Source organism: Pundamilia nyererei, unplaced genomic scaffold (assembly GCF_000239375.1).
Source record: "Pundamilia nyererei isolate P.nyererei 1_Seehausen unplaced genomic scaffold, PunNye1.0 scaffold00202, whole genome shotgun sequence".
Taxonomy (NCBI): domain Eukaryota; kingdom Metazoa; phylum Chordata; class Actinopteri; order Cichliformes; family Cichlidae; genus Pundamilia; species Pundamilia nyererei.
In genome coordinates, this window is record NW_005187603.1 from 152,661 (window position 1) to 169,872 (window position 17,212).

Consider the following 17,212-nt stretch of genomic DNA (forward strand, 5'->3'; position numbering starts at 1 on the left):
AAAAAATCGCAATTAGATTATTTTCCATAATCGTTCAGCCCTAATTTTCAAAGACAAATGTATCCAATTACTCAATCAATAGAATACTCGATTACTAAACTGATGGCTAGCCTCAGGGCTAAAGCTCAGGCTCTGCTTCATATCAGTGGTGGGCGATATAAACAATATAGAGACTTTGACTATACCGCTCTATCGCGATAGCACATGTTGATGATGTCATGAAGCTGCGCTTGTTTTGGTCAAAAGCATCGCAGCGGCTACAACCATTATCATCTGCAAATTATGGCGGGCGACAGTCACAGCAAAGAGATGAAGCACATTTGAAATATGGGGAAAGCCAAAAACTGCGCTTCCTCCACTTCCGTAACATTGATTCATTAATGCTGAATTCTCTCGCAGCTGCTCTGTTCCTGTGTTGTTGCAGTATATTAATAACTAACCTCGTATTGTGGATGAATAATCTCAGTTGTTCTCCTGACTGAAGTTTGGCCCGTGTACAGCATCCTGCTATGCGATTGCATTTGTCCCTGACCACCAGAATCCGTCACGTTAACTTTTATCGAGTGGGAAAAAAGTTGGCGTTCATCCTCCAGCTTCACTGTGCTAATGTTGTGCTAACATAGCTGTGTCGCTAGCGGTCACGTAGCACAACATTATATACCAGCTAGCCAAACTTCAGTAACCCTGCAAACGCCACTGCTGTTTAGTTTTCTGTCTTCATTTATGTTGGAAGTGGTAGCAGAGCTGTACGTTTGAATTAGCTTCAAAAATCTCTCAGTCAGAACATGATATGAAATGTTTAGGTGGAAACTAGCGAGCTAACTTCCTGCTAACTTCTAACTCCGTTAAATTTAATAAATTCTGTTTTCATGGATGTTAAACTTAATTGTTACACCTGGTAAAGCAGCAACGCTGATGATTTTATTAAAGATGAAAGAATTTAGACGTTTTTAACTCTCAGTGTTCGTTTGACTTTGGGACCTGAAGCAGACGGAGTTTTGGACCCAGATTACTCCGCGAAGCTCCTCCCTATGGCAGCCGTAATGCTCTGACAATCCATCAAACAGTGCGGCTTACCAAAGCTGTACTAAAACATTTTTAACAGATTTCTGCCAAAATCGGTTCGAGGTCAGTAAGCACAACCAGAATTCATACATAAGGCACACTCTCGATTTTTGAGAACATTAACCCTTTAAGACCTACCATAGAACCAAGTCCGCCAGAGCTTATATTATATTTTTACATGCTGTAGAGCCATTTTTGGGAGCATTTCAAGTTGCTATACATCAATACAACCATTATAGCCCAGATTTTAATAATATGTATTCATTAAGTGCATAGTAATTACATAAATTGCAAAAAAGTGCAATAAACTACAAAAAAATTGAAAATCGTTTTGGATTTTTTAACATATATTTGTAGTTAGAGAAATTTAAGAGGCTTATCCCTCAAAACTGTAAATACAAAAAAGTTGCACAAAATAGTTTCCCACCACAGGAAATTTATTTTGAGTGTCTTCATAGTTTTATTTTTGAAATACACCAATTTTTATACACTGCAGGAAAAACGAAAATAAATATTATACTGCAAATTTGCAAAAAAGCAGCATATGCATCAAAATAAACTATTTCCAGCAGTGCAATATGAGCACTGCTGGAAATCCTGCAATCCTAAGCATCCCAGAAACGACACAGAAAGTCATAAAGTCAAAGATAACTTTTAAAAAGAGCAGTATAGGCAGTATAGGCAGTTATGCAGTTTTTGCAAAGCTTTATGTGGAAGGAAACCGTGACCTAGGACAAGCTGATGGCACAATATGTAAGTACAACTCCTCCGGTTTCATATGCAAAAAAATTTTTTGCGCTAGCTTACGTGGTTGCAGTGCTACCGGGATTTAAAAATAGTTACGCATAACAGAGCGTTCCCGCTCCGATCGGCTCTAAAGGGTTAAAGGATTTTAGGTCCTTATGGTGAAGAAAAGAATATATCGTGATATATATCGTTACCGCACATGCTTCAAATTATATCACGATATGGATTTTAGGCCATATCGCCCCTACTTCATATTCAAATAAGTGTTCAGAATGATGCAGTGTGTGGTTTGTCCCTCTGAGCTGTTTAAATAAAGCTGTTTAAATGAGATAAACAGGAGTGGGATCAGCTCAGGTGTTTGCTTTAAAAGGATTTGCAGTTGTGAGCCCGATGATGAGGAGAAGCTGAGAGTCCTCTCGGAGCTCCTCGCAGCGACGGCTCCCAGCTTCGTCTAACGACAGTTAGATAACAGTTTGGTATAACCTCAGCTCCCTCCATGCCACAGCAACAGACCTGCAGCGGCTCACTGAGGTTCTTCCTGATCCGAGGAAAACAGCTTTTTCTTACTGAGCAGCTTAAATGTGGAACCATCTACACGAAGAAGGAACCTTCATCATAAAAACATCATCATGAACACAGTGAAGGACACCAGCGGAGGGAAGCCACTTCATGTTTTGGGTCATCTAAGATTTCCTCCATCGCTGACCCAACTCACAAAAGAGAAAAGTCACGACAACCATGTAAGACAGCAACACAACAGCAGACACTACTAAACTGCAGAGAACCTATTATGCACTTTGACCAAGAGCCACAGCCTTCTGATTGGTAGGGAGACAACCAATCAGAAGGTCAGTGGACTGAAGTGCCCTCGGGCAAGATACTGAACCCAGAGTGCGAGAGTGGGAATGTTAGACAAGGTGATTAGGCACAGGAAAGAGTGTTTGTAAATGAGGGTTGTGGTAAAAAGTCAGATAATAAAAACCCAGATTATCATTAATTGTGTAGTGCAGGGGTGTCGAACTCCAGGCCTCGAGGGCCGGTGTCCTGCAGGTTTTAGATCTCACTCTGGGTCAACACACCTCAGTTCATTACCAGGCCTCTGGAGAACTGCAAGACACGTTGAGGAGGTCATTTAGCCGTTTAAATCAGCTGTGTTGGATCAAGGACACATCTAAAACCTGCAGGACACCGGCCCTCGAGGCCTGTGGTGTAGTGCTTTCCCACGAGTTCAGAATCGTTCAGTCAGCGTGACGTTTACAGCCTGATGTTATCGAGCATTTCAGTCAGTCTGACAGTGTTGCTATGAATTATGCGATGGAAATATCTCCTTTCATAAATGAACCCTCAAGTGTAACTACACTAAAGGAGCTCATAAAGCAGGGGTGTCCAACTCCAGGCCTCGAGGGCCTGGAGCCCTGCAGGTTTTAGATCACTCCCTGGGTCAACACACCTGAATCACATGATTAGTTCATTACAACTTCAGGAGATTTAAATGAGCTGTGTTGGATCGAGGACACCGGCCCTCGAGGCCTGGAGTCCCCCCATCCCTGTCATAAAGGAAGCACTGAGGCCCTTTCCTTCATATACAAACAGCTCTGACTCCAAGTCATCTCCAAAATGCTCTGATCTCCTAACACAGCGGTCTCCAACCTTTTTTTGCGCCATGGGCCGGGTTTATGCCCGACAATATTTTCACGGACCGGCCTTTAAGGTGTCGCGGATAAATACAACAAAATAAAACTAGTACCGGCACCAAAAAAAATAAGATTTATTCATAACACACGTGAAAAGACCCAGGAAAACCGAGTAAACGATCAAAACAATAACAAAATAACGCTGAAAACCGATAAAAACCCTGAAAACCAGACATTTCACACCGAAGCCTCAACTCGCACGGCCCGGTACCAAATGATGGGTCCAAGGCCCGGGGGTTGGGGACCGCTGTCCTAACAGGTTTCAACTTTGGGGATAAATCACCAGAGTTCTGTGAACGTCATCACAGGAGCTTCTCTTAGTACAGCTGTCGTCAGATCAGGTCCAGAGTCTCATAAAGGGAGAGCACGTCTAAAAACACTACAACTTCTCAAATATGGCAAAAATTAAACTCAGTTATTCAAGTCACAGTTATCACTTCGTTGTGTTGCTCTTACCACTTTTAATAACCTCTGTATGCTTTGGTTTACTCACAGGGCCTCCTCACACTCCTCTGACCCTCAGGTGTGCGACGAGTTACCTGCCAACCACACACCTGAGCCCTGAGCTGACCCCTGGGCTCCTCCTGCTTTGGCAAAATTCTCAGGGTTGCAAATTTACTGAATTTTAATCTCTGCCGTGATTTTGTCTCCCCGTACTTAATTAAACACGATCAACCAATAGTGACAATTCATTCTTCCTACATGAGCCAATCACAGCTGTCCCCTACACACCAGATTAAAGTCAGATAAACAAACAGGACGCAACCAAAAGCCACAGCGGAAGGTGAAGCACTCGCAAAGAGCGTAACTGATTGCACCGTCCGACAAAACATGACAACCTGCAGCATAACAGCCGCACGAAGGCCGAGGAAAACAAGGCAGCAGCTGCAATCATGAAGCGCCCGACATCACCTCAGATGTCCATAAAGGTGAGAGCGTCCATCGCACTAACAACATGAAGTGGACGCACACTCACAGCGCACCTCGGATGGATCGCAAAACTTCTACAAAGATACCACCAACAACAAAACACACGCCACATCTTTATATAATATATTCAGACCTTTCAAACACAACAAAGTAAAAAAAACAAAACAAAAAAAACAGCTTGGCGATGACGGCGTCTGAGTTGGACTGAGCCTTTTACGCTGCTCTGACAGGATAAACAACCTCAGGGTTTCTGTTACATCAGCAGAACTTTAAATGGACTCTGGTGGGCGCTTTTATTCACAGAATGTGAAAAACTTTATACCCAATTTATGAAGATACTTTGAAAAAGCACGAATGACAATAACGATAATAACACAATAACAGCGTCGTCGCTCTCAGCTGCCGGCCTCTGGCGTTTTACCTGGGAGATGTAGTCGAACACTGAGCTCGGCTCGTAGTGCAACTTGTAGTCCAGCTCTGTTACGTCACTGTGGTGAAACGGCCCCAGGTGGTGGTTCCCGTGGTGCTCAGACTTGATGTAGTCGAGGCCACTGATCTCCATCTTGATCTGGTCCTGGCCCAGCTCGGCGGTGGACAGCGGCTGGATCTCTGACAGGTCCACGGTCCTGATGGGCTCCAGGTCACAGTCCTCCGGCTCGCTCTTCACGCACGGCAGCATCACCAGCGGCTCTGCGATCTCCGCCGCCAGTGAACTGAGCGTGGGCGTGGGACAGTCGGAGGAGAGGAGGGCCAGAGTGGGCGTCGGGGTTGAGCCGACGGGCCCGGCACCGCAGTCCACCTGCAGGGAGGAGTCCAGCGGCAGGGGAGGCGAGCCGCATTCGGGGGGCAGGCCCAGGCTCAGGCACTCACTCTCCAAGTCTGTCATGGTGAGGGGGCGGAGCTAATCCTCCTCACCTGCTCCGTTTCAACACCTGAGGTATCGCTGAGGTTGGTAAAAGTCCTCCTCCTCCACTCCCCTCCTGCTGGTGAAGTCTGCTGGCCCTCACAGGAGGAGGGGCTGAGGGGGGGCGGGGGGGGGGGTTGGGAGTCCCTGAGAGCGTCCTCTGGAAAACGATGACGTAGTGAAAGATCAGCCAGATGTCAGCAGGTACGGCTGACCATCACGAGCCTGTAGAGAGAAGACAGAGGAGTTGCTTACCATGACAACAGCAGCTAAAGCCAATCAGAGTAACATGAGGAAACCCCCAACACTGCAGCACCTCTGAGCATGAAAGCCAGGTATGCAAGCATAGTTTGAAACCAGGATTCCCTGGGATTCCCCCCCGTCCCCCAGGGGCTTGAGGCCACCACCGTTAGTGTCCGGCCCTGGCGCCTAATGTGTGGGGACTGGTGAGACTCTACTGAGGTTTTGAGGCTGCACCTGCAGCATGAGCACGCCTGAAAAACTCAGTCTGAATAACTTTACAGCAAACATTTTTACACTTTCAGGGGAGCAGATACCAGCGCCAATGTTAGAGATGACTCTTGGGAACATCCCTATAAACCGCTGCTGCGGTTCCGTTTCTGCACTGGTGCATGACAACAGTAAGACTGCAGTCAGCCGGTCACCGCCATCATGCAGACAAAGCTGATGTGGTGGCAGATGTAAATGGGGCACAGGTCGGCCTGCAGAGGTGCGCTGTTTGCAGGAGCAGGATGTCATTAGAAGAGACAGTCAGCTGCTGCAGCTGTGTGTATGCAGCGGCCTCCCACACACATGCGCTAAAAAGTTTTCAGGTAAAGTAGAACAGCCGCTCTGTGCACAGTGCTGCAGCTTCCTAGCCTCCCTGCCGCTCAGGTGAACATTACCTGCTCCTCCCTTCCATATTACCTGTCACCCCGCGAGCACTCAGGTGGCCCCTCCACTCGCCACGCAGCCGCCGCACTGCCTGCCTCCCGGGCTGCTGGCGGTGGTTCTCCCCGGAGGTTGCTTCTCTCCGCTCTCGCTCTAACACCTCCACATTCTTCGCCAACTCTGCACAACTTTTACTGTGGTTCGCACACACAAACCCACGGCTGCCAGCGGAAGGACACGCTCCGCAGCCGCCTCACAGCCCTACAAAGACGGGCAGGCTGCCATGTCTATCTGACTGGCTGGCTGGCTAGCTAGCTAGCAGCTAGCCAGTGGCCATCTTGTTTATCGTCTGCAGCCTGCTAAACTAGCGCGCTGCTGCTGCTGCTACTGCTAGCAGGGGGAGAAAGTGAGAGTGAGGCGGGGAGAGGGGGCAGCGGTTAGCCTGGCCCCCTCCACGGGGTTCCGGCGCTACGGCGACCGGCTGACATCGCAACACAAAAGGAGCCAATAAACTACGGAGCCCGAGCGGCGGCACGGCGGTCATCGAGCGTCCGGCGGCGCGGTAAAACGGCAGGAAACCGAGCGGAGCGACGCGGCGCGGCGACGCCGAGCAAGCGGCTGATAACGGCCGGACGTTACCTGCGGGTGGTCCGCTTCATGGCCGGCTGGCTGTCCACCTTGGTTCGGCTCCGCTGCCCGTCACTCGTAGCTCACTCCGCCGGACCCGCCACGTCCACCTCGGCAGAACACCCGCCGCCTCGCCTCCTCTCCTCCCCTCTATCACTGACTAATTCCGCTCCCTCCCTCCTTCTTACCTTCCTTTCCTCCCTCCTTCCTCTCTCGCTTCTCCCCCCCTTTCCTTCCTTCCCTCCCTCCCTTCTCGCTCGTGCACATACCCGTTCAGTCGGGTATGTAGGTAACTATGACAACGGTAGTAGGTGGGTACAGCTCTCGGTGTGTGCGCGCGCGGGGCGGGTATGCGCTCGCTACATTGTTGCAACACAGACACCGTCGTCCCCTCGCGCTCCCTTTGATCTCTGCTTGTTTCCATCCGCACGCGGTGTGTTAATATGAATCAATAGGGAACAGCACGCGCCCGCAGAGCCGGGTCAAGGCAGTCAAGTGCAGGCGAGTGACGTCAGCACGTGTCCATGGGGTCGGCGTCTTTTTTTTTTTATTAAGGCGGGTATCAGCTGCTAAAACTGGGGTCAGCTAGCTGAACAAAAGCAGGTGGGCGTCTTTGAAAATATTTTTCAAATAAAATACTTTTTTCCTGCAAAAAATATCAAAAATAAGAGCGCGCCATCTGTCCTGCTACCAGTTCAGAATTTTACAGAAACAAGTTCAGGGTGTATGAAACAGCTGTCATTCGCATAGTTGCCAGTTGGTGTATGTAAAACTTGAAATTTATTCAAAGCCTTTTGAAATCAGATGACTGTTTCTGATACACCTTGTATTAATGCAGAACTTTTTTTTTTTTCGTTGTTAATGTTGATCACAGTCACACAGATTGGCTGTCCTTATATGGTCATCTTAAGAGACCCTACCCACCTGCTGTTTAAACCTGCCAATCAGGTGAATACTGGCTGAGGAAGGGGGGGGGGGGGCAAGGTGTTTGTTTCAGGGCAAAGTCAAAGTGAGTGTGGTTTGATTCCACAGACCCAAATCCCCTTCAGGGGTCACTTTAAATCAAACAGGTGGACCTACCCACTGTGGCGCCCCCTTGTGACAAGGCGATGCAGCTTATAGAAGCTTTGTGTCAAAGTTTGGTATTTTTAGCCTTTATGAACATTTTGTATTTGAGTCTAAATTTGGAAACACTTTAACCTCATACATACGTGGACTACGAATATTTCAAGACAGCATTTGTCTCTGAGGGTTGTTTTTTTTTTTTTGTTTTTGTTTTTTTTATCTGTTTAAACAGCATTTTGTTTAAATGTTGAAGCAACCAGGTCAAGTTGCTGAACATTTGTGAAATAACATTAACCTCCTAGGACCTGCGTCCACATATGTGGACATCACATTTTGGGTTATTTAGACCAAAATACTCAATTTTGCTCTACAAGGGCCTGATATCCACTTACGAGGACATTATGCTGCTACTGTTCTATCAAAATTTTAAACGAATACCCTCATATGTGGCTCTTATTTTTCTTAAAAACAAAAACAAGGAAAAAAAAATCTGGTAATTCTTTGCTTTTACATTCATCAGCCCCCAATATGCCCAAATATCAAAGAGAAATCAAAAATGCTGCAGTGGAAGAGTTCGGGTCTTAGGAGGTTAAAGAACAGTCAGCGTTCCAGCCGGTAGTTATGAACATTTATTTGTTTCCTTTGAATGTTAACACTACAAAGTACCCATTCTGCTCGACTAAAACAGGCAATACATTTCTTTTTTTTTTTTTTTTTTTTTTAAACAGCCACCGTAGCCTTCATCATCATCATCATCATCATGGCAGACCGTTGTAAGTTGGTGTTTAATGACATTCAGCCCATGCAGCGCTGATAAAACCAGGCACAAAGTAAACAACCAACACATCAGAGTCTGATAACTCACTCAGAACTGACACTGGTCATACAAGGTCAAAGGTCACATCAAGTCTGACCTTTAAAAAAACAAAAACAAATCCTGAAGCATTCAATCTACCATTTGGCTGATGTCCATTAAAAAAAAACAAAACAATAAAATAAAAAAAACAGGGAACATTTTATAAAAAGTATTGCATCACATCCAAAAAATGAGATGAACTGTTCTTTGACATACAGCGTTCATCAAGGTTAAACAGGAAGTAGAAATCCATATTTAAAGTTTAAAACAAACCCACCCCCGAATGAAGTTCCCCCATGTCTTCACAAAGAGCCTGACTTACAGGAAAACCTCCAACTGGAAATATTAACATGAAAAAAACAAAAGAAAACAAACCCGTTCGCCCCTCATTCACACGTCTGTTCCCTGAGGAACTCCTTGCCAACTTTTAAGGATCTTTATTAGTTTTTTGCTCACACCCAAAGTTTTAACTACAAAGGACTGAAGTACGAGTACCACACAACCACTTTTCACTGCTAACAAAAAAGAAAAAAAAAAGAGCTCTGCAATGAGATTGCACGAATGTTTCAGTACTAGAAATGATACGACGATGCGTTACAGCCACGGACCTCTTCTGGAAGAGAAATGCATCTGGTCAGCTGCAAACATAACAAATGAATAAAGACCACCAGCAGGGAAATGTTACTCGTTAATTATAACTTAAGAGATCAGGGTTTCACTCAATTTTCACCATCTGGAAAGATGCGTTGAGATTAGATCAGATTTAATGGAGCTCCAACATGGGCCTCAAACAGCACATAAACAAATGATGACAGTATTATCACGCATTTATGTTGATATCCAGGTTTTTAAACACAAAGTGTTACGCCACTCCTCTTCAAAGTTATTTCTAATATCATGTTTGTTTCTAGGCAGATGCATTCCTCTGTGTAAACAAGGACAGGAGGAGTTGTCATTGGTTAAACAGGTCACATGATATCTCCAACGATCAGTGGTCCGACTCTTCAGGGCAGCATTAAAGTCAAACAGACGAAGCTTGCTCCTACACACTGTACATAAAAGATGGACATAAGGCTGTTCTCTAGTGTCCAGCAGGAGGCGGCTCCTCTGGTCCGAATGGGAAAATGAGCATCCTGCTCAGCTGATCTGAGCTCAGCAAACCCTGTTCTGATGTGTTTATGGTTCAGGTCTGACTGAAGAAAACAGGAAGTTTATTTTGGAGATTTTGGTCCCATCAGTCACGGAGGGACAGGAAGTACGGAAGTCGGTGCAGAAATCCATCGTCTTGCATCACGTCTGCTTTCTGAAAGCTGAGACGGTAAAATCCGTCAGCTCAACTCTTCATAAATGCGCTGACCACTGTTTATGCACATCTTTTACATACAGTCTATTTATGGCCTGTGATGGCAGCTGTGTGACATAAAGAAAAAAAGGCCTGACGTCATCATAAACCTGTGATCTCTCATTCAGGTCATCTCCTCTGGCACCTCCGCCCAGTTTTCCCAGAGTTCTGTCCCATTATGCCGAGTGAAGCTGCTTCAGGCTTCAACTCTCAGGAAGTAAAATCTGACGAATGGAGCGATCCGGCCCGACCGATGGGAAGAATACAGTCTGGACTTTAGGTTCTGGGTTCGGTTAATTCTGTCAGCACAAGCAGCCACACGAGGTTTTCAAAAGTCCAACAAGTTCTCAGTTTTTACTGAAATGTAGAAATTTGAACAAAGCAGTTTTGTGGCTTTGTTCATACATGCACAGTTTAGAGGTCCAGAACCCTAAAATCATATTAAATAAAATAATAACAGTGCAAATTTAGCGCTTCACACATCTGAAGTAAAAGGAGAGCTCTGGGCTTCTGTCAGGAAGGCCACGGAGACCCGAGGATTCACGGAGCAGCTGAAAAAAGCTTTTACGTCCTGATTTATCCGCCGCCCGGTGTTTGGCATTCCTCATCTGTCTACAGCTTTAACCACCCCTGATACATGAAAACTAAAGTAGAGACCAAAGAAACGCCGCACAGCCACGTCAGGAGTGCCAATGTTGGAGTCTGTCCACCAGAGGGCGCTCTGCCACGATCCTATTGGCCAACACAGTTGATGGAAAGGCTGCTGCAGAGAAGGATGCTGGGATAGGGCAAACTGGTTAATCCGTCAGCTGAAGAACAGGAGAGAGCGAGGGACAGCTGCAGGAGGCGCACAAGGAGGAAGCCTTAAAGAGAGATCGGCCAAATTGAGCTCAGGATTAGGATTTTCTGAACTTTAACGGAACGTCCGATCCGTCTGCCGCCGGTGCGTAAAAACCACAAAAGCGAGCTTTTCTTTTCACCTGATTTTGTACACACGGAGCAGCCACAGTCCTGACAGGAAATTAAACTTCTGTTTGACAATAAAAAGAATTTCATTTTTACTGTGTTTACATACACGTTTAAATTCTTCACTAATGTAAACAGTTATTTACTCAACTTGATATCAAAAAACCAAAAAAAACAAACATTTTTTGTCAGATTTTGGATTCCGTATGAATCAAACCTTCAAAGAATAAAGTCCCAAAAAACAAAGAAACATCTCATGTCGAGTGGTTTTTATGTCAGACCAGGCCTGGGGAAAAAACTAAAATCTGCTCGTTGATCAGGTGAGATTTCGCCGCTGCGCTTCAGCTGAGGTAATGAGGTCTCATGGAAACAGGAAGTCAAAGAAACACTTGAAAAATGAGGTACGAAAACGAGACGAAGCGGTCGGTGAAGCAGAGACAGGACAATAAAAAAAATTTTTAAAAAGTCTGATTTTCGCCTGAGGTGACCAGAGTTCTGGATCCTCCAACGGTCAGACGGCCCCGGCTCGCAGACGGTTTCATTTTGTGCATTTCTGGTCCTTGTTCAAATTGAACCACGGAGCTCTGCAGAGCTCGCCGTCGTATTGCTTCAGAGTTGAAAAAAAGGTTCACACATTTACACAGCGTGAAACAACGGATTCTGTGATTGTTCGTGCTGACGTTTCTCAGAGATAAAAACTCTCAGGATGAATAACTTCCTGTCACCTGATCCTTCCTCCCTCCATCCTCTTCCTCCAGCAAAACATGAAAACGACACGCAGAATAAATCTTTAGATTTTCTTATTCAGAGTTTGACTTGGCGAACACTAAAAGACTTAAAACAGATGTTTACGTTGCATTTAACTATTTGACAGAGTGAAAAATTTGAAATTCATAATGAAAAATGTAAGAATGCAAATGTTAAAGCAAAAAAATTTAATTCAGGGGGAAAAAATAGCCACTCAAAGTGAAACCCAATGTTATGTTTTTTGGTAGGAATGGGCTTCCGTAGAGGACACAGCAGACTTACCAAAGGTCAATTCTTAGAATCAGTTCCAGCTGATGACCTACAGAAGCCCAGTTGTGCAAGAAAAGTGAAGATTTTGCCTTTATAAAATCAAAATGTTTCAGGATTTTGTAGAATCCTGAATTAATGAAGAATAAGGGGGGGGGCGATCGTGGCTCAAGAGTTGGGAGTTCGCCTTGTAATCGGAAGGTTGCTGGTTCGAGCGCCGGCTTGGACAGTCTCAGTCGTTGTGTCCTTGGGCAAGACACTTCACCCGTTGCCTACTGGTGGTGGTCAGAGGGCCCGGTGGCGCCTGTGTCCGGCAGCCTCGCCTCTGTCAGTGCGCCCCAGGGTGGCTGTGGCTACAATGTAGCTGCCATCACCAGTGTGTGAATGGGTGGATGACTGGATGTGTAAAGCGCTTTGGGGTCCTTAGGGACTAGTAAAGTGCTATATAAATACAGGCCATTTACCATAAGTCAAAGTTTCAATCTCATAATCCAGCCTTCATGATAAAAACTGACTGCAGTTCCTCTGACGCCCAGCAGAGGCAGCAGTGAGTCAGCCCTCCTAGACTCCCATGTTAAAATAAACACGTTGGTCTCTGTGGATCATTTCCTCCTTTGTAGAACCTGTACAGGGCAGAATGTTTTCACAACTCACCTGTTTAAAGGTTGCATTATTAGGGGCGTGGCCTCAGATAGGTGGTTGGTGACACAGGCGGCTGTAGCTGCTAGCTTCACCTCACCCCATAATATGACTGCTGTGAGCTCAGCTGGTTTAACCAGTCTGAGCTGTGGGTAAAATGCTAACGCTGAGGCGACTCGTAGCTTCATGGAGTTCAATTATGTCTGAACAACAAAATATGAGAAAACAAAGAAATTCTGCAAGTGTGACACATTTTGTGTTGGTGAGATGGAAGGAGGAAGGAGCTCACCGCTGAGCTTCGCATTGGAACTGAAGACCCCTCCGATGGACAGGAAGTTGTTCCTTCCCTGTGTGTTTTCGTCCTCGGAGCGATCGAGGAACGCTGATAAAACCACAGACATGGACTCGATGATAATCCAAAGAGAAACCTAAAAAAGGGCACTTCAAAACCAAACGAGTAGAAAACGTGTGCACGCCGCACAGACACAAACCAGCAGGCAGCGAGCAAAGAAGCCAAAACAAGCCTACAATTTACAGGAGGAGGATGTGTGCGTGTTTTCCCTCAGTTACCCCTGACCTTTGACCTCCTCCGCCTCAAAAGTTTCTGCACTGGTTCAGATTCACGCTGTCGAGTCACCTCCAAAAAACGTTTCCAGGTTCTCAAATGTGCGAATTGGCCTCCGTATAAACCCAAAGACATGCAGACTTTACACCGATCTTCCTCCTGAATTTGAGGCTTTATTTTTGAAATTGTTCTAATAAACTTCAAATAAATGTCAGATTTTTCCTCGCTCGTCTTCCTGTCAAACTGAAATCAAACAGTTTCAGCAGTTTGTTCCAGACCAAACGTTAGTAAACGTGACAATTTTAGATTTCTTTCTGTTTTGAGCTCAAATTTCAGAAAAATTACTGAATTAAAAAAATAATCTGAAAATAATCGAAACGAACTTCAGACGCAGCCCGCGACTGTGTTCTGTTTTGTCTAAAGTTTTTCTGGTTGAGAAATAAAAAAGTTAGAGACCTGAAAACTTTCAGGAATTTTAAATATTTTAAGAAACAAACATCAAAGTTAGAAAAAAAAAAACTTTGGCAGAACGTTTTCGCTCTAACGTTTCCTGTCGCTGAGCCGGATCGTTCAGAACCCGGGATCCTGCTCCGGGGGTACCAATGAGAGCAGGCCACTCTGATTAGAGGTCAGTTTTGCAGTTACTTCCTGTGGCCTTCCAAACGGTCTGTGTAACAGAATAAAACGTCCCGCTGCTCTCGCCTGCGTACCGTCTGGTCCCAGATCAGGATTGGTCGCTGTGATGCTGAGTCCGGATGTGGCTGTGGAGACGTGTTGCCGAGGAGAACCTTTTGCCGCAGTCGGAGCAGCGGAGTGGCGAGGCAGCTCCGGCGGGCGGCGATGAAGGCGATGATGTGGCGGCGTTTCCAGCGCTGTGAGTCTGGCGGTGAGCCTTCAGGAGGGCTATCCGGCTGAACCTGCGGCCGCACTCCTCGCACTCAGACCAAACCCGCCGCCGCTTCCGCTGAAAGACAGGAAGAGATGTCAGCTCGCCATCTAAACATTAAAAATCAACCTTTGTCTGCTTCCTGCCCTCTTGTGCGCTCCTCACCTTCATCCCTTTATCCTCCTCGTCTTCCTCCTCTCCCTCCTCCTCCTCCTCCTCCTCCTCTCTGCCAGTCTGAGCAGGCGGCTCGACAGCGTCTTGCGGCCTGATGGAGCCGTCAAACGCCAGACAGCCGAGCGTCTCCTTGGCGGTGGCTTCCTCATCGTCATCAAGCAGCTGGGAGGGGAGCGTGAGGAGGCGATGAAGCATGGAGGCTGAGGACCGTTGACCTGAAGGAGGGAGCGAGGTCAAAGGTCACGGTTTCAGATTCCTCTCAGTGTCAATAAAAACATCATCAGATATTTTTACAAACACTAAGTTTTCTGACTTTTTATTCATGAAACTAAAAATCATGCATCCTGTTTCGCCCACTTCTCCTTATCAGGGTCATGGGGGGTGGAGCCTATCACGGCTGTGACAGGGTGAGAGTGGGGCACACCTGGACAGGTCGCACCCAAAACTAAAACGCAGCCATGCAATATTCATACATATATGTATGGAAACATATACATACTGGAAAAAGACATATTAGTACATATAACTGATCATTAATGTTGCTCTTTTTATAGGATCCAGTTGTTTCCATTCACGCTGCTTTAGGAAGCGTAAACTTCACTGTCACGCTCTCAGATGTTAAAATGTTACTACTGAGTATTTAATCACACATAAACCTGTTAATGTTACATTGTTTCCTGAAGCACTGAGGATAAACTGCAGGTGCCTCACATGTGGGGCTGAGGGGGGGTCCGGGTGGAGGTCCGGGTGGAGGTCTGACAGCGGCGGCAGCGCTTATCAGACTGCCCGCAGCTTCATCTTCATCGGGAGAAAACACCTCCATGTCCTCCAAAGGAGTCCAGCGGGGGTCCTGCTGTGGGGAGGAGGGGGAGGGCTCCAGGGTCACTGCCGGGGTGGGGGCGGGGATAATATGAGTCACACTCTCTCCTAACCCCCGCCCACTTCCTCCTCCTCCACCCCCGCCAATCTCTTTGACGTTCCAGACGTCGCTGCACCACTTCTGACCGAAGACTTTGTCCAGGATGGGAACCCAGTCCTGAGAGACAGACAGGACGGGGGGACGCTCCGGGACTGGGGGGGGTAAAGAGGGGGAGGAGGAAGGTTAGCTTCAGCTAAAATAACAGTCACTCCACACACCTGATCTGACTCACCTGTGGAAACACAAAACAGGACACCAGCCACACCCAGTCAGGCTCACTGACAGCCAATCACAACCAACCAGCCGGTCAGAGTACGACACTCAGTTCCTTCCAGCTGATCACTCACCGTGTGTCTGCGGCGTCTCTTTGGACGCAGTGACCACAGCGACCTCCTCACGGGCGTCTTCTGAGCCGCTCGGGGACACAGAGTCGTTCTCCGAGCCCCTCCTCCCCCTACCGCCGCCTTTCCCTTTGTCCCCGCCTCCTCGTTCAGCGCCCTTTCCCAGCCTCTTCTCCAGCAGCTGCTGCTCTCGCTCCATCTTGGTGATCTCCAGCAGCAGGTCGTCGAATGACGCCTCCACGATCTTCGTCAGCTCATGCACGGCGAAGTCCAGGACGTGCTCCATGACGGACTTCAGCTGGTCTGTGGAACAGAGATGGGGGCGGGGCTAATTATTGGCGAGACTGGCTGTGAAATCACAGTTCATGATGAAACAGGTTGCAGGGCCAGCTGAACAGCGCCCAGCAGGGCAGAGCTTCACACAACTAAAACAACTATTTTCTGAAACTTTGATTGATCGATTGATTGGTTGGCTGATGGTTCTGTCACAGTGACAACGACTTTCATTAAAGCTGCTAGCAGCCGAGCAGGCGTCGCGGATCAGAGGATTTTCAGCACGCTACGATTCGGGGATACTTCAGTGACACTCTGTGAAACTCAGGCTTTCACCGGGTTCACCAGCTGTCAAGCATCGTCTGACCATCAAAGCTTTTCCCTTCAGCATCGTCATCCTTTCTATCCACACACAGCAGTTTGACCTTTGACCTGTGGGGTGTGTATGAGGACGTTAGGAAGTGAACTGATGCTTTCTGACGCCGCCATCGCTGATATCCTGAACTCTGGTGATGCATGACGGTGACCTAGTAATCTCGGCGTGGGTGGGGCTCAGCAGCGTGTTTGTGTGCTGCAGTCGACAGATGTGTGCATGCATGCGAGAGAGCGTCTTTTATCTCCTGCTCACATGTCCCTGCATGTGGACGCTGCTGCAGTGCAGTGAGAGACAGTGTGTGTGTGTGGCGTGAAGACCTCAGCACAGCGGGCGCTCATCGTGGGGTTACTCCGATTCAAATCATTTCCTGTTTTTTCCTTGAGTCTTTGTGGGAATTTCAGGATAAAGTGGAGTCCCTCACACTCCTGACCACGAGGCCACTCGGGTCCGACTTCAGCGTCATGGTGAATCATCCACAGAGAAACACTGACCGAGGAGGATTTCAGAGCAGCATGACAGTTACGAGTTTAACCTCAGAGTGAACCAACGCAGCTGGACTCTGTCAGAGCGCAGGGCGCCAACAGACAATGTGCCGACACATTCAGCCTGAAACGAGCACGTAGGCGTGAGACGCCAGTCTGTAACAGGGCTCTAGAGTGCGACCAAATTTTTCAGTGGTGCGACTAAAAATAAATATTTGGTCGCACAGGTGCGACCAACTGTTCCGGTAACAAAAAAAAAATCTCTGTAACTCTCTGTGTGGTCAACAACAGACACACATTATGCCCCTATCGTGGACTAAACCAATCAGAGATAGTCAGGGGCGGGACCTCTCTGATTGGCCGTGGTCCAGTTGAAAGTGCAGGTGGAAGAGAGAGGTGAGTAGCTTGAATAAAGCGATATCAATTCATTAACGGATTCCACACAAAGACCTAAAC

At 47.1% G+C, this 17,212-nt stretch overlaps 2 protein-coding genes across 3 annotated transcripts in view; both read right to left on the reverse strand.

Annotated features, from left to right (window-relative positions):
- LOC102206815 (oocyte zinc finger protein XlCOF6) overlaps positions 1–7,031 on the reverse strand; it is a 14,196-nt gene extending 7,165 nt beyond the window's left edge. Inside the window, exons 1-2 of the mRNA XM_005747666.2 lie at positions 6,871–7,031; positions 4,858–5,565 (exon numbers count right to left, since the gene is read on the reverse strand). Coding sequence (XP_005747723.1) covers positions 4,858–5,322 — 465 coding nt within the window. The 5' untranslated portion in view covers positions 5,323–5,565; positions 6,871–7,031. The remainder of the gene's footprint in view (positions 1–4,857; positions 5,566–6,870) is intronic.
- A 5,487-nt stretch (positions 7,032–12,518) lies between these two features.
- The window catches only part of LOC102207104 (uncharacterized), an 8,164-nt gene continuing 3,470 nt past the window's right edge, over positions 12,519–17,212 (reverse strand). For both annotated transcript variants that reach the window (XM_005747667.2, XM_005747668.1), the window contains exons 2-5: positions 15,632–15,928; positions 15,077–15,436; positions 14,357–14,580; positions 12,519–14,269 (exon numbers count right to left, since the gene is read on the reverse strand). In XM_005747667.2, coding sequence (XP_005747724.1) covers positions 14,030–14,269; positions 14,357–14,580; positions 15,077–15,436; positions 15,632–15,928 — 1,121 coding nt within the window. In that variant the 3' untranslated portion in view covers positions 12,519–14,029. The remainder of the gene's footprint in view (positions 14,270–14,356; positions 14,581–15,076; positions 15,437–15,631; positions 15,929–17,212) is intronic.